We start from the raw sequence: 22,872 nt of genomic DNA on the forward strand, positions 1-22,872 counted from the left end.
TGAGTTGTCGGCTCTTTCAGTGGGCTATAATAAAATCATAATATCATAACAAACATGCAATGTTATTTAGCTATAAAATCTATTATATTTAATTAAATCTATTGTAAACCCCAAAACATTTGGGACGTGTGATCTTTACTCAATACACATGTAAGTGCAAGTAGGCCACATGTATAGAAAATGTGTTGATTACCAAATAAATGAAACATGAATATTACGTTTTTAAAGAAGTTGCTATATTTCGAAGTGAATTTACAACTCATGTGACCAACTGAACGATAGTGAGTAATCAAGAAAATCGAAATACACAAGTTGCTCATGATTTCATACAACTGCATAGTCTCATTAAAATTAATGTTTGACATTTTATCAGTACATTTCCAGAGGCACTGCTGTAAACATAATGTAAAATGGCCTCCATATACAGTGCCTTCGGTAAGTTTTCAAACCCCTTTACTTTTTCCTAATTTTGTTACATTACAGCCTTATTCTAAAATTGATTAAATAAAAACAATTCCTCAGCAATCTACACACAATACCCCATAAGGACAAAGCGAAAACAGGTTTTTAGAAATCTTTGAAAACATATTTAAAAAATAAGAAATACCTAATTTATATAAGTATTCAGACCCTTTGCTATGAGACTCGAAATTTAGATGAGGTGCATCCTGTTTCCATTGATCATCCTTGAGATGTTTCTGCAAGTTAATTGGAGTTCACCTGTGGTAAATTCAATTGATTGGACATGATTTGGAAAGGCACAAACCTGTCTATATAAGTTCCCACAGTTGACAGTGTATGTCAGAGCAAAAACCAAGCCATGAGGTCGAAGGAATTGTCGGTAGAGCTCAGAGACAGGATTGTGCCGAGTCACAGGGTACCAGCATTGAAGATCCACAAGAACACAGTGGCCTCCATCATTCTTAAATGGAATAAGTTTGGAACAACCAAGACTCCTCCTAGAGCTGGCTTCCCGGACAAACTGAGCAATCAGGGGAGAAACTACTTGGTCAGTGAGGTGACCAAGACCCGATGATCACTCTGACAGAGCTCCAGAGTTCCTCTGTGGAGATGGGAGAACCTTCCAGAAGGACAACCATCTCTGCAGCACTCCACCAATTAGGCCTTTATGTAGAGTGGCCAGATGGAAGCCACTCCTCAGTAAAAGGCACACGACAGCCCGCTTGGAGTTTGCCAAAAGGCACCTAAAGACTCTCAGACCATGAGAAACAAGATTCTCTGGTCTGGTGAAACCAATATTGAACTATTTGACCTGATTGCCAAGTGTCACATCTGGAGGAAACCTGGCACCATCATATCATCCATATCATGCTGTGGAGATGATTTTCAGCAGCAGGGACTGGGAGACTAGTCAGGATCGAGGCAAAGATCAACGGAGCAAAGTACAGAGAGATCCTTGATGAAAACCTGCTACAGAGTGCTCAGGACCTCAGACTGGGGTGAGGTTGACCTTCCAACAGGACAATGACCCTTGGCACACAGCCAGGACAATGCAGGTGTGGCTTCGGGACAAGTCTCTGAATGTCCTTGAGTGGCCCAGCCAGAGCCCGGACTTGAATCCGATCGAACATATCTGGAGAGACCTGAAAATAGCTATGCAACAACACACCCCATCCAACCTGACAGAGTTTGAGAGGATCTTCAGAGAAGAATGGTGATAAACTCCCCAAATACAGGTGTGCCAAGCTTGTAGTGTCCTACTAAAGAAGACTCAAGGCTGTAATCGCTGCCAAAGGTGCTTCAACAAAGTACTGCGTAAAAGTTTGGAATACTTATGTAAATGTGATTCAATTTTTTACATTTTTTTATAAATTAGCAACAATTCTAAAAAACAGTTTTTGCTTTGTCATTATGGGATATTGTGTGTAGATCAATGAGGATTGTTTTGTTTGTTATCAATTTTAGAATAAGGCTGTATAACCTAACAAAATGTGGGAAAAGTCAAGGGGTCTGAATACTTTCCGAAGGCACTGTACATGCCAACCCCATTACCAAGAGCTAAAAATACTTTGGGTAACAGGCTGAGATCACTGTCCTAACTTCACATGATGGTTCCCAAAATAAATGTGTTTCTAGCGTCTATATGAAGAGTATATAAATCTGTGTAGCCTGTCACTTCAGCTCTTTATCACTTGTCATTTAATTCATTGAATGTCTAGACTTTTTCCCCGAGGTCCAAACATTTTGTAAACAAGACGTAACTAAATGCGTGCCATACATACTAAAATAAACATCAATATAAAGTGTCTTCAAAATGTGAGCATATTGGGTTAACAGGGGGATTAATGAGACGTTTTTTTATATAGGCTACAGACAGCACAGGTCCTCAACAATGATCACTGTAGGATGACAGTCCGGCCTTCTCGGCCTCTGCCTCTTCCCCTGCCACTGCCCCTCTGTGGACCTTGTCCTAGGCCTGCCCAGATCCTCATGCCAGTGAAGCGGTCATTGAGGGTCACTCCCGTCTGAAAACCAGGAAACAGTCAAGGTGACATATTCATTATTTATAAGAAGGTAGCTGGTGGAACGACAGAATTAGAATCTGAATTTCATAGGCTCTCTATGCTAAAGACATTGAAATGTTCTAAATACTGGTAATGGCATATCACCTGATTTATAGTGGCCTTGAAGTTAAATCTGAGAGGGATGCCTTTGGGCTGGGGGGACACCCCTGATGGACTGGATCGGTCCAGCACTGTGGCCTGCTTAGCCTTGGCCCTGAGAGAGATCAGGTAAAGACACAGGACAGATAAGGATTAGCTTTTGTAGCCTATCTGAATGCACATAATTAGTAATAAAAGTTTTTTGTACAGAACCCACAAAGGCCTTTCTGTAAAACATGGCTGCAGTGTGTACTAATGTATGTGCAACTCACGCGGGCTCTGAGTTGGCTTTGGAGTTGGGCAGTGACACCGTCAAGGTAGAAACACCGGAGGGCGCCTTTTTCCAGCTATTGCAGGTAATGTTATGAGAACATATAATAATGAGCAATACTACCAATATAATTTGGTTTATTTGTCACAAGCAACCACAGTGATGTTATCTCACCTTCTAACCTTTTGGTACTTATCCATTTTTCCATTTGCTGCAGGAAACTAGAAGGAGGGGAAAATGATAAATGTACATGTAAGGGTTTCTTTTACTATTATTCTGTGTATTCATTCAGATGAATTTGTAGGCATTAGACACCGTACTATGATCATCTATTGCAAACCATAAAAAAACAGTATTCATTGAACAGTACCCAGTAATATGCCTTGTTTTACTCATGCTGAACATGACCTCTGTTTGCATGGCTCTTACTGTAAGTGCAGAGATACTGTACATTCATTCCTCTGAATAGCATGGCCTACTAAAGGTTGTGTATAAGTGTTATAAATGTGAAAATAACAAAATACCCCTCTGTTTAGGATGAATGGCTTCACACCGCCCTGTCTCTGTTTGGGCTGGAATGGTGGCTTCTTCTGCCCTCTGAATTGGGGAGGAGGCCTAATACAGTGACACAAGAATCATGCCCATAAAGAGACTGTGCAAAACAAATGAAAAAGACAAACAATATCCCTAGCGAAATCCCTAAAAGTGCATGGAATTGTGAACAAATGGAATCAATGTGTTTCACAAATAAACCTATCTATCAAAATCATATGTCATAACTCAGTAAATTGCTAATATAATTTCCCATTATTGGAAGAAGAGGAGTCCAGGTCGTCATACATTTACATAAGACTAGAGTAGGTTCCCAAAGTTCAAGTCCATCTGACCCCTGAAGCTACTCATTTGAATGTTTCTTAACTGCACACCTGATGTACAAATCCTGTGTTTACACAAACATAACAATGACATACATACACATCATGTATATACTATACACACAAAACCCATGCATACACATCATGTATATACTATACACACATAAAACCCATGCATACACATCATGTATATACTATACACACATAAAACCCATGCATACACATCATGTATATACTATACACACAAAACCCATGCATACACATCATGTATATACTATACACACAAAACCCATGCATACACATCATGTATATACTATACACACATAAAACCCATGCATACACATCATGTATATACTATACACACAAAACCCATGCATACACATCATGTATATACTATACACACATAAAACCCATGCATACACATCATGTATATACTATACACACATAAAACCCATGCATACAGATCATGTATATACTATACACACATAAAACCCATGCATACAGATCATGTATATACTATACACACATAAAACCCATGCATACAGATCATGTATATACTATACACACATAAAACCCATGCATACACATCATGTATATACTATACACACAAAACCCATGCATACACATCATGTATATACTATACACACATAAAACCCTTGCATACACATCATGTATATACTATACACACAAAACCCATGCATACACATCATGTATATACTATACACACATAAAACCCATGCATACAGATCATGTATATACTATACACACAAAACCCATGCATACACATCATGTATATACTATACACACATAAAACCCATGCATACAGATCATGTATATACTATACACACAAAACCCATGCATACACATCATGTATATACTATACACACAAAACCCATGCATACACATCATGTATATACTATACACACATAAAACCCATGCATACACATCATGTATATACTATACACACATAAAACCCATGCATACACATCATGTATATACTATACACACATAAAACCCATGCATACAGATCATGTATATACTATACACACAAAACCCATGCATACAGATCATGTATATACTATACACACATAAAACCCATGCATACAGATCATGTATATACTATACACACATAAAACCCATGCATACAGATCATGTATATACTATACACACACAAAACCCATGCATACACATCATGTATATACTATACACACATAAAACCCATGCATACAGATCATGTATATACTATACACACATAAAACCCATGCATACAGATCATGTATATACTATACACACATAAAACCCATGCATACACATCATGTATATACTATACACACAAAACCCATGCATACACATCATGTATATACTATACACACATAAAACCCATGCATACACATCATGTATATACTATACACACATAAAACCCATGCATACAGATCATGTATATACTATACACACATAAAACCCATGCATACAGATCATGTATATACTATACACACATAAAACCCATGCATACAGATCATGTATATACTATACACACATAAAACCCATGCATACACATCATGTATATACTATACACACAAAACCCATGCATACACATCATGTATATACTATACACACAAAACCCATGCATACACATCATGTATATACTATACACACATAAAACCCATGCATACAGATCATGTATATACTATACACACATAAAACCCATGCATACAGATCATGTATATACTATACACACAAAACCCATGCATACACATCATGTATATACTATACACACAAAACCCATGCATACACATCATGTATATACTATACACACATAAAACCCATGCATACAGATCATGTATATACTATACACACATAAAACCCATGCATACAGATCATGTATATACTATACACACACAAAACCCATGCATACACATCATGTATATACTATACACACATAAAACCCATGCATACAGATCATGTATATACTATACACACATAAAACCCATGCATACAGATCATGTATATACTATACACACATAAAACCCATGCATACACATCATGTATATACTATACACACAAAACCCATGCATACACATCATGTATATACTATACACACATAAAACCCATGCATACAGATCATGTATATACTATACACACATAAAACCCATGCATACACATCATGTATATACTATACACACACAAAACCCATGCATACACATCATGTATATACTATACACACATAAAACTCATGCATACAGATCATGTATATACTATACACACATAAAACCCATGCATACAGATCATGTATATACTATACACACATAAAACCCATGCATACACATCATGTATATACTATACACACATAAAACCCATGCATACAGATCATGTATATACTATACACACATAAAACCCATGCATACAGATCATGTATATACTATACACACACAAAACCCATGCATACACATCATGTATATACTATACACACATAAAACCCATGCATACACATCATGTATATACTATACACACATAAAACCCATGCATACAGATCATGTATATACTATACACACATAAAACCCATGCATACAGATCATGTATATACTATACACACATAAAACCCATGCACACATAAAACCCATGTGCTCAGAGAGAAGGAAAGCCATGTCAGAGTCTAAGAGAATCTTACGCATTATAAAAGTGCTGTGATAATGCATTAAGCAAGCATGCTGTACCTTCTCAAAGCCCCCGGGGGACCTCTGTATGGTTGATAAAACGCACCCTTGAACAACGGTTTACGTTTTCCGAACTGTGCTCCTTCCTGAGGGTAAAAAAACAACAACCTTTTGTCACATCTCACCAGTAACTTGGACTCAACGGTGTGTGCACTTACTACATTGCATCATATTCACATATTGGAAAAGTGCAAATGTCAGTCATTTTCTGTGCACATACCTTTGTGTTCAAAGGAGGTCTTTTTAAAGGGCTCACACCTTTGAGGTGATGTACTCCAAAAGGAGTCTTTCTGAGATATGGCTTTACTCTATAATAGCCAGGAATGGGGGGTCCCATGTAACGCGATTTGTAGGGTCCTAAAAAAAGAGTTATAGTATAATCAGCTCCTTTCTCCAAGAGTGTGATGATATGGTAATGTTGAATGTCTTGATATGGAGGGATATGTAAGCGATGAGCGACCAATACAGTAGGCGTACCTTGCTGGAATTGATAAGGGCCACGTCTGAAAGGAAATGTCTGCTGTTGTCCTGCCCTGTCCAGTTTCTTGAGGACAGTGTTTTTGCTTGTGGTGCGTCGGTCCCGAGCCTTGTTGGCAGCCTTATTGGCCTTGTTCTCTTTTTTGTTCAGTTTGATGATGTCATCTGGGAACAGGAAAGTAAAGGCTGTGTTTCAGATGAGAGTAGTCATTGACAATTGAAGCATGCACTCCAAGCTGGAATCGCTCACTTTAACTTGTCACTTGAGAAGCCGAATCCATGACATGTTAGGGGAGCTACTGGGGTCCAAAATTACAGTGGCATTATGTCTGCAATGTTCAACTCAACATGACAATAATGGATGAGCTCCTCCTAAGATCTCAACTGGATGGTGTTTTAATAGCAGGCCTACATCTCCATTAAAGCACTACAGTTTAAAGTGGCATATTGCATAAAGACTAAAGGAGAATAAGAAATCAGATTGTTGACGTGCGGGCTGTGTAACGTGTGGTGCAGGTCCATGTCACACCAAGATGCCTACTTGTGTCGAATGCATTTTGTTTTATTGTTCAATAAGATTGAATAATATAGCAATTATCGTTGCACTATGGAACACACGAAGGCATGAACTTGACTATGCTTTGTTTACTGGAACAACATTTGATTGGTTAACACGCACACTGCAAAGAATCATGAGAAAATGTCCAACCTAGTGACAAGTCAATCTTCTCCGATGTGCGGGGCTCTTGCGCCTCTTGCGGATCTGACTCCTCCATAGCAGTGGGTTCAGGTTTGGCAGTGGCTGCATCTGCAGAGGTTGCAATGTCCATTATTCCTGTGTCGCACGCAGGGGGCAAACCTTCTCACTTATTATGGTCTCAAATGTGCCCTATATCTTCCTCCACGAGTAAAGTAATGATAATGGTCAAAAAAGATTACACACTATATTTTACTCAAACTTCTCTCATACATTGGGGCCCTCTTGCTCCTAGGCAGCTGGTAAAGTTTGTCTGCTGCGCTGATAATGTCCAGAGAAGAGGCAACCCAACCCTGTAATGAATTCAACCAACTGCATGACAGAGCCTAAAATGAATTCAACCAATTGCATGACGGAGCCTAAAATAGCTCATGTTCTAACAGTAGTGTTAGAGCTCTAGGCAAGCAAAACACTTGGTAGACCTTTTACAAAGTAGGCCTAGACACCGTGTGCAACAGAAGTCTTTTTGGGGGTTCAACATGTTTCATTAGACATCACCCGGTGTGATTATTAACGATAGTAATAATAGTCTCACTATCAGCAACATTATCTTACAGTACATTTATGTCGGCCTGTCAGCAATGCATTTTTGGAGACGGAGGGTTAATCAAACCACACAATTTAGTTTTGGTGGGAAATACATAGTTGTGATTAGTTCCAGGTGCAAAATGTTCAAATGCCTAATCATACAGGTCTGTATTGGGACTTGTTTATAACTCCAATAGTTTACAGACAGGTCATGGCACAGACGTGATTATGTTCCTTTTCTCCCTGATAAGAAAAGGCGTGTATCTCTATTCCAAAAGGTCCGGTAGGCCACAGAGGTAAAATTAGTTTTATATCAGATATTCCGTGGATATTCCGTTTTCTCATCGATAGCTATTGAACCAAGCATTCCATGACTATGAAGAAGGCATATTCTGTATCTGTATTTTATTTTTTATAATACGAATTATATATTATGCTGACACAAAGCATAATCACTATGAAAATGATATATTCTGAATCGGGGGATGATGGACATAAATTCACTTATATCTTTTAATTTTTTTGTGGGAATACATTTTTCTTCTTCTAAATAAAAATAAGCTATGGATTTCTGTATAATATTTCCTAGGATTTTTTTTAACCTGTAGCAAACCTAGTGGATCATGCTGGAAATAACGGTAAAAGCTAAGTGCCCCCTCCAAAAAAAACGACCAAAAAGCATGGCCCTAATCGTGGTTCAAGTCTCAAATGCTGCGTTTACACAGCCAGCCCAATTCTGATCTTTTTTCCACTAATTGGTCTTTTGATCGATCACATCAGAGATGTTAAAAGACCAATTGGTGAAAAAAAGATCAGAATTGGGCAGCCTGTGTAAACGCAGCCAGATACGGCTGAATAGTGGTGCATGTACAGGAAACCCCTGTGTTGTACACTTTCTAATCTACTAGATAGCACCACCTCTGCTGAAAGTTGACAGATGACGTTATTCTTTTCAAAGGGTAACGTGAGCATAAAGCCCATTTTCCAATCGTTTTTTAGTCTCCGAGTGAAACAAAACAAAACATACCAATCCCAGTCCTAATTTCAATGTAGCAAATCTTGCTAAATCTGGCTGTGAAACTGAGCCAAATATTTTGACCTATTTGCAACTTCACTACCCAAATGTTCTTGCTGCTCCCACAGGATATCTTAATGCTGGAAGTAGAAACTGGGTTCAAAAGCACTCATAGGGGCCTGACATAATTTTGTTGGGTGTTATGCTGGCCCAAAGATTCCATGGCCACAATAAAACATGTTCATGTCATGGTAATGTTAATGCCAAGTTGGAGAATAGTTTGCATCACTATGGCTCTGTCCCTACCTAATATTGATGTTGCTGCTAATGGGTTACGGGATGGTTTCCCAGACACCGATTGAGCCTAGTCCTAGAGTTAAAAGCAAGATCAATGGAGATTATTCATTTAAAGGGCTTTTTTAGTCTAGAACTAGGCTTAATCTGAGTCAGGGAAATCTGCTCCGTTGTACCACGGGTGTCCTTTACTTTCATCTAGTGGTTTTCTAGACATCTCCCGGTGCAGTGTATATAGTGTTGCATATTGCTGTATCCGTTTTTTTGCCATTTACGATTGTATTGCTCGCTTCTTGAGAGTATAGGTTGCTTGTACTAACATTACATTTAGCATGTGTTTTGGTAGAGATACAGTACATTTATAAAAATGACTTGTACTATCTATCTTTAAGAATCTCTGTCAGTATGATATCTAGTGGCCTTTTTGGGTACTTCAATTATCCGCTGGTGTCTGAGGTCTTTGTGTGGCCTTGTCTGCCCGCTAATGTTTGTGGAGATACACTTGAAAACGAAAGGTCAGGAATGAATGCATTGAGTTGCACATTATAAAAATTATCTTGGCTATCAGGCAATACATCTACAGTAGGAGCGCAAGCTTTAAAACAGCAATAATACTACCACTGCGGTGCTATAATATAATGAAATGTGTGGTTTAAAGCGTTGGACCAGTAACTCGAAAGGTCGCTTGTTCGAATCCCCAAGGCGACTAGGTGAAAAATCTGTTGATGTGCCCCTTAGAAAGACATGTAACCCTAGTTGCTCTGGATAAGAGTTTCTGCTCAAATCTAATATTAATTTGCTCGTGAATTTCTTTAATGCAATTCATCCAATAAATTGGTCCAGAAATGATGACAACACACACACACACCGGGGTCTGGCTTCCCTGCCTCACAATAAGCTCTCATCACTGACCATACAGTCTTCTTTAATGATCTACAAAAAGCCTTTTGGGACAGATAGAGGATCAGTTTTTACTATGTTGTATTGACAATGGAGACCTGCTCAGTGATCCTCAATCTGCCCTCCTCAGGCTTTGAGAATACACGCCTACATTGTCCATAACTTCTATGTGTAAGTGCACCCGGTCATCTGTTTGTTGGTTGTGCCTGACAGGCACCTGTCGGTTTGAAGCCTGGCTGACGTGACTCAAATGACCACACAGCGAGGAAGAGCTGCGACTCACTGGTCTGGACAGGAGGCCGTTTTGTTAATACAATATTCACTCAGAAATTGTGTGGACTCATTGATTGATTATTTCAGAAAGGTTGTTTTTTTTCTGGGGGTGGGTGGGGGGGGTGGGGGGGGGGGGGGGGGGGGCTGTGTGTGACTCTGCCTGTGGGTGTTTGAGTGAGAAAGACACAGAGGAGAACCAATCAGAAAAAAAGCACAGCCCCCTTTGTTATCAACGCATCGTGCTGACAACATTAAAAGAGCCTTTCCAGACCCTGAAGTCAGGAGGACTTTGAATTAGGGGTCAGCCAGGCCAGTAGGTTCGGGCCTTTGGCTATGAATCTCTTTTACTCTAATCCATATATCATGCAGAGCCACAGCAAACCTCTCACATTAGACTTCTATGGAAAAGACCCTGTGAGACAGTGTACGTACAGTTTTTTTTTTTTAGGTTATACTACATTGCGCATGGTTATTAGTGGCCTACAGGATTCATCTGCATTTGAGGTTAAGGTTAACTTCCCCCAAAGAACAAAGGTTGGGCCTCTAGTCACTATTTGAACTGGACCAGGTCAATCAAGGCTCCTGAGGTGGGTAGCACATTACTGCCGACTACTGGATGAAAAATCAGTGACTTCAACCCTTGTCAGATTTAAGAAACTCTTCATTGGATAACACATTCATAAACATGACAACGCAGCCTACATCACATTTTCACACTTCATCCAAAGTGCTTGACCTTAAGATTTTAAAACAGGCCTAAAAACAGGTGATACTAGCTGTGGTGGTGTATGTATTTGGCAAGTTTTGAATACAGGAGCTGGAGGCAGAGGGAGTTTCTTCAACCAAACCCATCTACACCCATCTATCCACTTTCGTCTCCTATGCCAACATCCATCCATACAATTGCCTTGTCAACTTTCTGTAAAAAAAAAAATGTATCATTGAATTAAACAAACTGAATCAAAAAGCAGTTGAACAAGAAGGAACAGAATTTAGGATGAGGGGTTTGTCAAAAGCAAAGCAACTTCCCCTGATCTGGAGAGAAAGAGAGCATGGGGCAGTTGAGGGATCATTCAAATTCTGTGAGGGACGCCGTATTTCAAAAGGTAAATAGGCTGATGTGGACAACCCTTCACAGGCAAACCATTTGAAAGTGTCTGGGAGTCATCTATAGGTAATACCACACAACATGAGTGACATACTTTGAGGGCATCATGCCCAACAGCATGTGTAGAAGAAGAAGGGACTGTCCTTGAAGGACAAGGAAGGAGAAGAGGGTCTCAGCTGAGGTCCAAGCATTCTAAAATGTGCTGTCCAGTTGTCCCTCAAACAGGCCTGCAGGTGCAATTAACCAGCCTAGATACCATCTGTGAGTGAACTGTAAGGATGGTCAAGACAGAGAGAAAGATAGATCAATATTCACTGTTCCATTTAAAAAAGTGAATTTCTTTTAAAATAATGTAAAACTGTTCTAGAGTCATATTGTCTCAGCACAGTAGGGTTCAGCAGGGTTAGAGAGATATGTAGACTTACAGTCATGGGGCCAGGCTTATTACTTCTCATCAGGGTGTTGCAGGAGGCGGTAAAGCAGGACCTTGAGAGCATCATGTCCACTGGATAGGGCTGAGTGACTGAACTGTTTGAATGGTTCTTAGGGTGTGGGAGGGAGAGAGGGGAAAGAGAGAGAGAAAGAAAGACAGAAAGAGAGAGATACAGAGAGAGAGAGAGAGAGCGAGAGAGAGAGAGAGAGAGAAGTGGGGGGGGGGGGGGGGTCAGTAATCAAGTAATATCAGACTGGCTCTGTTTCATTGATCATCAGCCCCCCAGACTATGGGTATGTATACATTCAGAGAAGTAGACCAATTGCCACAGCAATAGTCTTGTTCACAACTGAAGAGTATAGTCAACTTCTGCCTTTCAGTGAGTAGGAAAGGATGTTTGTATACCCATACCAATAAAAAAGCTAATTTACTGTTTTGGCTGATGGAACTAAATTAAGTTCATGATGATCTGCTCAGATGTCATACTGTGCCATACTCCTGTGGGCACATTCAGCACACACACAGTCGGACACACGCACGCACGCACGCACGCACGCACGCACGCACGCACACACACACACACACACACACACACACACACACACACACACACACACACACACACACACACACAGCCTATAGCTTAATTTAATATTGTTGCATGTGTAAGCAAGTTATCTATGCAAAGTGCCAGATAGGTAACCATTTACAGTAAATGCTGTTGATTATTACTCAGTCAATTATCACCATCAGCCAGCCAGAAGATCTAGCTAAGTAAGCTAAAGAAAGTAATAGAGAAATCTCACCTTTCTGCAGCAGATAGCGCTGGAAGGGCAGCTTAATCTTGTAGCATGTTGAGGTATTAACTACCACTAGTTACAGTGGTTCTTTCTTTAAAAGTTGTGCCATACTGCAGCACAGCTTTTGCTGCCGCAGAATTCTATGGCACTTATTTAAGTGTCAGCCACTGTTGTCATTAATTCTAGTTATTGCTAGTTTGACCACCAGAGGGCATCTTTGAGAAGCATTTGACAGTTTTTAAAATTGGCTGTAATAGAGAATTTAAAACCTTTTTTTGTAAGAACATAGTATATGGGATTGATTTTAAGAAATGTAGCTTAAATAATTTGATTAATATTATGGTGTTGCTATTCCAAGAAAAACGAAAAACGTATCCCTCAGGGTTTCTGTTAGGAAAATATAGCAATGTACAATGTGAACATTAGGGAGTAAGCTACTAAGTAACTGCGAGTGAAGAGCAAAATAATCCTAACATTTCCACACCCTAATTGTAGGCTAACCAATACACAAACGTAGATTCAGTGAAAATAAAAAAAATCTAATTGATTTATTAAAACCAGTCCCCATACTTGTCTCAGAGCACCGTGAAACGGTGCTGAAATAGTTGACCACACGCGGGTAGGCTATTGCTTCAAATTCTATCATAACAATTGGCTACAATACTGTAAAGTAGACCTAACAATGCTAAAAATAATGCTTAAATAAATCGACTGCTGGCCTTTACTGTATGCTGCTCATTTTTTAATTGTATTCCATTTCCAGCGAGACAATTCAAGTAATCTGTCACACCCTGACCATAGTTTGCTTTGTATGTTCCATGTTTTGTTTGGTCAGGGTGTGATTTGAGTGGGCATTCTATGTTGGATGTCTTGTTTGTCTGTTTCTGTGTTTGGGCCTGATATGGTTCTCAATCAGAGGCAGGTGTTAGTCATTGTCTCTGATTGGGAGCCATATTTAGGTAGCCTGTTTTGTGGGTGATTGTTTCCTGTGTTAGTGTTTGTGTCACACGGGACTGTTTTCGGGTTTTCACTTTGTTGTTTTGGTTATGTGTTCATGTTCAGTTTTCTAATTAAAAAACTATGGACAACTACCGCGCTGCATTTTGGTCCGCCTCTCCTTCAACAGAAGAATCCCGTGACACCATCGATGGTTGAAGATGATGAGCGATTGACAAAGGCAATCTAGAATCTGCTGGCATCACGGCTCAACATCAACAACAATCTAATCACCAGAAGACAGTTGAAGAAACTTGAGTGGACTTATGGAAAGGCTCTGTAAGACATTATATATATATATATATATACAATTGTTCAAAAGTTTGGGGTCACTTAGAAATGTCCTTGTTTTTGAAAGAAAAGCCATTTTTTTGTCTATTAAATTAATATCAAATTGATCAGAAAAACAGTGTAGACATTATTAATGTTGTAAATGATTATTGTAGCTGGAAACGTCAGATTTTTAATGGAATATCTACATAGGCGTACAGAGGCCCATTATCAGCAACCATCACTCCTGTGTTCAAATCAAACCAAATGTATTTGTCACATACACATGGTTAGCAGATGTTAATGCGAGTGTAGCGAAATGCTTGTGCTTCTAGTTCCGACAATGCAGTAATAACCAATGAGTAATCTAACTAACAATTCTAAAACTACTACCTTATACACACAAGTGTAAAGGGATAAAGAATATGTACATAAAGATATATGAATGAGTGATGGTACAGAGCGGCATAGGCAAGATGCAGTAGATGGTATCGAGTACAGTATATACATATGAGATGAGTAATGTAGGGTATGTAAACAAAGTGGCATAGTTTAAAGTGGCTAGTGATACATGTATTACATAAAGATGCAGTAGATGATATAGAGTACAGTATATACGTATACATATGAGATAAATAATGTAGGGTATGTAAACATTATATTAAGTAGCATTGTTTAAAGTGGCTAGTGATATATTTTACATCAATTCCCATCAATTCCCATTATTAAAGGGGCTGGAGTTGAGTCAGTGTGTTGGCAGCAACCACTCAATGTTAGTGGTGGCTGTTTAAGAGTCTGATGGCCTTGAGATAGAAGCTGTTTTTCAGTCTCTCGGTCCCAGCTTTGATGCACCTGTACTGACCTCGCCTTCTGGATGATAGCGGGGTGAACAGGCAGTGGCTCGGGTGGTTGTTGTCCTTGATGATCTTTATGGCCTTCCTGTGACATCGGGTGGTGTAGGTGTCCTGGAGGGCAGGTAGTTTGCCCCCGGTGATGCGTTGTGCAGACCTCACAACCCTCTGGAGAGCCTTACGGTTGTGGGCGGAGCAGTTGCCGTACCAGGCGGTGATACAGCCCGACAGGATGCTCTCGATTGTGCATCTGTAGAAGTTTGTGAGTGCTTTTGGTGACAAGCCAAATTTCTTCAGCCTCCTGAGGTTGAAGAGGCGCTGCTGCGCCTTCTTCACGATGCTGTCTGTGTGGGTGGACATATTCAGTTTGTCTGTGATGTGTACGCCGAGGAACTTAAAACTTACTACCCTCTCCACTACTGTCCCATCGATGTGGATAGGGGGGTGTTCCCTCTGCTGTTTCCTGAAGTCCACAATCATCTCCTTAGTTTTGATGACGTTGAGTGTGAGGTTATTTTCCTGACACCTCACTCCGAGGGCCCTCACCTCCTCCCTGTAGGCCGCCTCGTCGTTGTTGGTAGGTAATCAAGCCTACCACTGTAGTGTTGTCCGCAAACTTGATGATTGAGTTGGAGGCGTGCGTGGCCACGCAGTCGTGGGTGAACAGGGAGTACAGGAGAGGGCTCAGAACGCACCCTTGTGGGGCCCCAGTGTTGAGGATCAGCGGGGTGGAGATGTTGTTACCTACCCTCACCACCTGAGGGCGGCCCGTCAGGAAGTCCAGTACCCAGTTGCACAGGGCGGGGTCGAGACCCAGGGTCTCGAGCTTGATGACGAGTTTGGAGGGTACTATTGTGTTAAATACTGAGCTGTAGTCGATGAACAGCATTCTCACATAGGTATTCCTCTTGTCCAGATGGGTTAGGGCAGTGTGCAGTGTGGTTGAGATTGCGTCGTCTGTGGACCTATTTGGGCGGTAAGCAAATTGGAGTGGGTCTAGGGTGTCAGGTAGGGTGGAGGTAATATGGTCCTTGACTAGTCTCTCAAAGCACTTCATGATGACAGAAGTGAGTGCTACGGGGCGGTAGTCATTTAGCTCAGTTACCTTAGCTTGGGAACAGGAACAATGGTGGCCCTCTTGAAGCATGTGGGAACAGCAGACTGGGATAAGGATTGATTGAACATGTCCGCAAACACACCAGCCAGCTGGTCTGCGCATGCTCTGAGGGCGCGGCTGGGGATGCCGTCTGGGCCTGCAGCCTTGCGAGGGTTAACACGTTTAAATGTTTTACTCACCTCGACTGCAGTGAAGGAGAGTCTGCATGTTTTGGTTGCGGGCTGTGTCAGTGGCACTGTATTGTCCTCAAAGCGGGCCAAAAAGTTATTTAGTCTGCCTGGGAGCAAGACATCCTGGTCCGTGATCCGTGATTGACTGTAGACCCTGCCACATACCTCTTGTGTCTGAGCCGTTGAATTGCGATTCTACTTTGTCTCTATACTGACGCTTAGCTTGTTTGATTGCCTTGCGGAGGGAATAGCTACACTGTTTGTATTCGGTCATGTTTCCAGTCACCTTGCCCTGATTAAAAGTAGTGGTTCACGCTTTCAGTTTCACGCGAATGCTGCCATCAATCCACGGTTTCTGGTTTGGGAATGTTTTAATCGTTGCTATGGGAACGACATCTTCAACGCAATGAACTCGCTCACCGAATCAGCGTATTCGTCAATGTTGTTGTTTGACGCAATACGAAACATATCCCAGTCCACGTGATGGAAGCAGTCTTGGAGCGTGGAATCATATTGGTCAGACCAGCGTTGAACAGACCTCAGCGCGGGAGCTTCTTGTTTTAGCTTCTGTCTGTAGGCAGGGAGCAACAAAATGGATTCGTGGTCAGCTTTTCCGAAAGGAGGGCGGTGGAGGGCCTTATATCCGTCGCGGAAGTTAGAATAGCAATGATCCAAGGTTTTACCAGCCTTGGTTGCTCAATCGATATGCTGATACAATTTAGGGAGTCTTGTTTTCAGATTAGCCTTGTTCAAATCCCCAGCTACAATGAATGCAGCCTCAGGATATGTGGTTTCCAGTTTGCAAAGAGTCAAATAAAGTTCGTTCAGAGCCATCGATGTGTCTGCTTGGGGGGGAATATATACGGCTGTGATTATAATCGAAGAGAATTCCCTTGGTAGATAATGCGGTCGACATTTGATTGTGAGGAATTCTAAATCAGGTGAACAGAAGGACTTGAGTTCCTGTATGTTGTTGTGACCACACCACGTCTCGTTAACCATAAAGCATATACCCCCGCCCCTCTTCTTACCAGAAAGATGTTTGTTTCTGTCGGCGCGATGCGTGGAGAAACCAGTTGGCTGCACCGACTCCGATAGCGTCTCTCGAGTGAGCCATGTTTCCGTGAAGCAAAGAACGTTAGTCTCTGATGTCCCTCTGGAATGCTACCCTTGCTCGGATTTCATCAACCTTGTTGTCAAGAGACTGGACATTGGCGAGAAGTATGCTAGGGAGTGGTGCGTGATGTACCCGTCTCCGGAGTCTGACCAGAAGATCGCTTCGTTTCCCTCTTTTACGAAGTCGTTGTTTTGGGTCGCCGGCTGGGATCCATTCCGTTGTCCTGGGTGAAAGGCAGAACACAGGATCCGCTTCGGGAAAGTCAAATTCTTGGTCGTACTGATGGTGAGTTGACGCTGCTCTTATATTCAGTAGTTCTTCTCGACTGTATGTAATGAAACCTAAGATGATCTGGGGTACCAATGTAAGAAATAACACATAAAAAAACTAAAAACTGCATAGTTTCCTAGGAACGCGAAGCGAGGCGGCCATCTCTGTCGGCGCCGGAAGTGTTCCAATGGCACGTTGTGTTAGCTAATCCAAGTTTATCATTTTAAAAGTCTAATTGATCATTAGAAAACCCTTTTGCAATTATGTTAGCACAGCTGAAAACTGTTGTGCTGATTAAAGAAACAATAAAACTGGCCTTTTTTTTAGACTAGTTGAGTATCTGGAGCATCAGCATTTGTGGGTTCGATTACAGGCTCAAAATGGCCAGAAACAAAGAACTTTCTTCTGAAACTCGTCAGTCTATTCTTGTTATGAGAAATGAAGGCTATTCCATGCGACAACTTGCCAAGAAACTGAAGATCTGGTACAACGCTGTGTACTACTCTATTCACAGAACAGCGCAAACTGGCTCTAACCAGAATAGAAAGAGGAGTGGGAGGGCCCTTTTCTTTTTATTGGCCAGTCTGAGATATCTTTGCAACTATTGGCCAGTCTGATTTTCTTTGCTACTCTGCCTAGAAGGCCAGCATCCCGGAGTCGTCTCCTCACTGTTGATGTTGAGACTGGTGTTTAGCGAGCACTATTTAATAAAGCTGCCAGTTGACGATTTGTGAGGCGTTTCTCAAACTAGACACTCTAATGTACTTGTCCTCTTACTTAGTTGTGCAACTGGGCCTCCCACTCCTCTTTCTATTATAATCAGCACAACAGTTTTCAGCTGTGCTAACAGAATTGCAAAAGGGTTTTCTAATGATCAAATAGCCTTTTAAAATGACAAACTTGGATTAGCTAACACAACGTGCCATTGGAACACAGGAGTTGTCAGGTTATCCCTAGGAGAGGTGTTGCAAGAATGGCGTTTTATTATAAGTCCATCAACAGAACAGGCACAGGACCACAACAGCAGCCACTAAAACCCAGGAACGCAGTCCAGTACAACACGGAGGAAACACTCCTAACCGAACGTGCGGGAAAACAGTCCCGTGAAAACACCTGTATAACAGAACAAACAAAAATGCAACCCAAACCAACAACAGATACACAAACACTCCCGCACAAAACCTAGCGGGTATGGCGAGATAAATACCCCACTGATTAACCTAAACTAGACACAGGTGAACACAAGACAGACAAAACCAAACAAAAAAGAAAAGGGATCGGTGGCAGCTAGTAGACCGGCGACGACGACTGCCGAACGCCGCTCGAACAGGGAGAAGAGCCACCTTCGGTGGAAGTTGTGACAGTACCCGCCCTCTGACGTGCGCCGATGCCGGCCTCGAGGACGACCCGGAGGGCGAGGCGCAGGGCGGCTGTGGAACTCACCCAGCAGAGATGGGTCCAAGATGTCCCCCACCGGCACCCAGCACCTCTCCTCCGGACCGTACCCCTCCCAATCCACGAGGTACTGCAGGCCCCCCACCAGACGCTTAGAGTCCAGGATGGAACATACTGTGTACGCAGGGGGCCCCCTCGATGTCCAGGGGGGGCGGAGGGACCTCCCGCACCTCAACGTCCTGCAGTGGACCAGCTACCACCGGCCTGAGGAGAGACGCATGAAACGAGTGGTTAATACGATAGTAAGGGGGAGCTGTAACCCCACAAACCGTGGGCCCAGCTTCCGGCAGGCAAAGGGGCAGGTTTTGGGTTGAGAGACAGACCCGGTCCCCCGGTGCGAACACGGGGGCCTCACTGCGGTGGCGGTCAGCGTTCTCCTTCTGCCGCCCACCGGCCCATTTCAGCGATTCCTGGACGGCTCTCCAGGTCTCCTTTGAGCGCTGCACGCATTCCTCCACCGCAGGAGCCTGATGCCACGGTACCAGGACCGGCTGATAGCCCAACACGCACTGAAAGTGCCGGAAGACGTGTGTAAACAGGGCCTCTGCAGTCTGTAGGGCCGTAGGGAGACAGGGCAAAGGGAGGAGACGGCAGGACTTAGAAAACCGATCCACAACGACCAGGATCGTGGTGTTACCCTGTGACAGAGGAAGATCGGTGAGGAAGACCACCGACAGGTGTGACAAAGTCCGCTGTGAAACGAGTAGGGGCTGTAACTTCCCTATCTAGGAGCCTTACACTGGGTGCACACCGAACAGGAGGAGACATAAACCCTCACGTCCTTGGCCAAGGTGGGTCACCAGTACTTCCCCCTAAGACCCCGCACCGTCTTATCAATCCCCGGATGACCAGAGGAGGGTAGCGTGTGGGCACACCTGATCAATCTATCGCGAACACCAAGTGGAACGTGTCTCCGACCAGCTGGACACTGTGGTGGAGTTGGTTCTAACTGTGACGCCCGCTCGATGTCCGCGTCCACCTCACATACCACTGGTGCCACCAGACAAGAGGCCGGAAGTATGGGGGTGGGATCGATGGACCGCTCCTCGGTATCATAGAGACGGGACAGTGCGTCGGCCTTAGCGTTACGGGAACCTGGTCTATATGTGATGGTGAAATGGAATCTGGTGAAAAACATCGGCCTCCCTGCCTGACGAGGATACAGTCTTCTCACCGCCCGGATGTACTCCAGATTACGGTGGTCAGTCCAGATGCGAAACGAGTGTTGCGCCCCCTCAAGCCAATGTCTCCAGACCTTCAGAGCTTTTACCACAGCCAGCAACTCCCGGTCTCCCACATCATAGTTTTGCTCTGCCAGACTGAGCTTCCTCAAAAAGAAAGCACAGGGGCGAAGCTTCAGTGGCGTACCCAAGCACTGTGATAGCACGGCTCCAACACTAGCCTCGGACGCGTCCACCTCCACTATGAGTACCAAGGAGGGGTCCGGATGCGCCAATAAGGGAGAATCGGAAAACAAAGCCTTCAGATGACCAAAAGCTCTGTCTGCCTCCGCCGGACCACCGCAAACGCACCCCCCCCCCCCCCCCCCCCCCCTTCAGCAGTGAGGTAATGGGAGCAGTCACCTGCCCAAAACCCCAGCGAAATCTCCGGTAGTAATTGACAAACCCTACAAACCGCTGCACCTCCTTTACCGTGGTCGGAGTCGGCCAAATACGCACGGCCGCAATGCAGTCACACTCGACCACCACCCCAGATGTGGAAATGCGATACCCCAGGAAAGAGGCGCCTTGTTTGGAGAACATACATTTCTCGGCCTTGGCGTACAGGTCATGCTCCAACAGTCGCCCAAGTACCCTGCGCACCAGAGACACATGCGCGGAGCGTGTGGCGGAATAGATCAGAATGTCATTGATGTAAACCACCACACCCTGCCCATGCAGGTCCCTGAGAATCTCGTCTACAAATGATTGGAGAACAGCTGGAGCATTTTTCAACCCATACGGCATGACAAGGTACTCATAATGGCCAGATTTGGTACTAAACGTGGTTTTCCACTCATCTCCCTTCCGGATACGCACCAAGTTATATGCACTCCTGAGATCCAGTTTTGTGAAGAACTGTGCTCCGTAAAATGACTCCACCGCTGTGGCGATGAGAGGTAGTGGGTAACTGAACCCCACTGTGATGGAATTTAGAACTCTATGGTCAATGCACGGATGCAGACCTCCCTCCTCCTTCTTCACGAAAAAGAAACTTGAGGAGGCGGGTGACGTGGAGGGCTGAATGTACCCCTGTCCCAGAGATTCGGTGACATATGTCTCCATAGCCACCGTCTCCTCCTGTGACAGGGGATACACGTTACTCCTGGGAAGTGCAGCGTTCACCTGGAGGTTTATCACACAATCCCCTCGTTGATAAGGTGGTAATTGGGTCGCCCTCTTTTTACAGAAAGCGTTAGCCAAATCGGCATATTCGGGAGGAATGCGCACGGTGGAGACTTGGTCCGGACTCTCCATCGTTGTCGCACCGTTGAAAACTACCACACACCTACATGAGCACTCCTCTGACCACCCCTTAAGGGCCCCCTGTTTCCATTAAATTTTGGGATTGTGATAAGCGCGAGCCGAATCCCGCTGGGGCCGGACGCCGCAGGAGAAGGTGGTGGTGCAGGCTGGAGAGTGGCTGAAGACGGGGTAGGGAGGCCGCTCCTCTCCCATCTCTCCATTCTCGCTATCACTTGATCCATGGCCACCCCCAGACGGTGTAGAACGACTATGCTGGAGGACGTGCTCCTCCATGGACGGGGAGGGAGCGTCTGCTCCTGCTGACTCCATGATCTCCGGTGCAGGATTCTGTCAGGTTCTCCCTAGGAGAGGTGGGTGTGGAGTCAGGCGAAGGAGAGTAAGAATTTCAAGAAGGGCGTTTTATTATAAGTCCATCAACAGAACAGGCACAGGACCACAACAGCAGCCACTAAAACCCAGGAACGCAGTCCAGTACAACACGGAGGAATCACTCCTCTGACTAACTGAACGTGTGGGAAAACAGTCCCGTGAAAACACCTGTTTAACAGAACAAACAAAAACGCAACACAAACCAACGACAGATACTGTCACCTTCTGACCTTAGTTCCTTTTTTATGTCTTTATTTAAGTTGTTCAGGGCGTGAGTTGGGGTGGGCATTCTATGTTGTTTTTCTATGTTTTGTTCTGTTGTTATATTTCTATGTGTTTGGCCTAGTATGGTTCCCAGTCAGAGGCAGGTGTCAGTCGTTGTCTCTGATTGGGAGCCATATTTAGGTAACCTGTTTTCTATTGTGTTTTGTGGGTGGTTGTATCCTGTGTTCGTGTTTTCACCATACGGGACTGTTTCAGTTGTTTGTTTGTACTTTTGTTATTTTGTTCAGTGTTCTATTGATTTATTAAATATATCCTTATGGACACTTACCACGCTGCACATTGGTCTGATCCTTGCTACTCCTCCTCTGAAGAAGAGGAATTCCGTTACAGATACACAAACACTCCCCCACAAAACCTAGCGGGTAGGGCGAGCTAAATACCCCACTGATTAACCTAAACTAGACACTGGTGAAAACA

The 22,872-nt window shown here is 43.2% G+C and overlaps 1 protein-coding gene across 1 annotated transcript; it reads right to left on the reverse strand.

Moving 5' to 3' along the window:
- Positions 1–214: 214 nt before the first annotated feature.
- On the reverse strand, positions 215–8,018 carry LOC110534025 (UAP56-interacting factor). The gene is made up of 9 exons (XM_021618659.3): positions 7,671–8,018; positions 6,962–7,126; positions 6,705–6,841; positions 6,485–6,570; positions 3,420–3,510; positions 3,070–3,116; positions 2,897–2,971; positions 2,631–2,739; positions 215–2,486 (listed from the first exon to the last, which is right to left on the reverse strand). Exons 1-9 carry the CDS (start codon positions 7,789–7,791, stop codon positions 2,358–2,360), a joined length of 960 nt encoding a protein of 319 aa, XP_021474334.3. The 5' UTR covers positions 7,792–8,018; the 3' UTR covers positions 215–2,357.
- Positions 8,019–22,872: the final 14,854 nt, after the last annotated feature.

Source organism: Oncorhynchus mykiss, chromosome 10 (genome assembly GCF_057628025.1).
Source record: "Oncorhynchus mykiss isolate SJ-2025 chromosome 10, ASM5762802v1, whole genome shotgun sequence".
Lineage (NCBI taxonomy): Eukaryota > Metazoa > Chordata > Actinopteri > Salmoniformes > Salmonidae > Oncorhynchus > Oncorhynchus mykiss.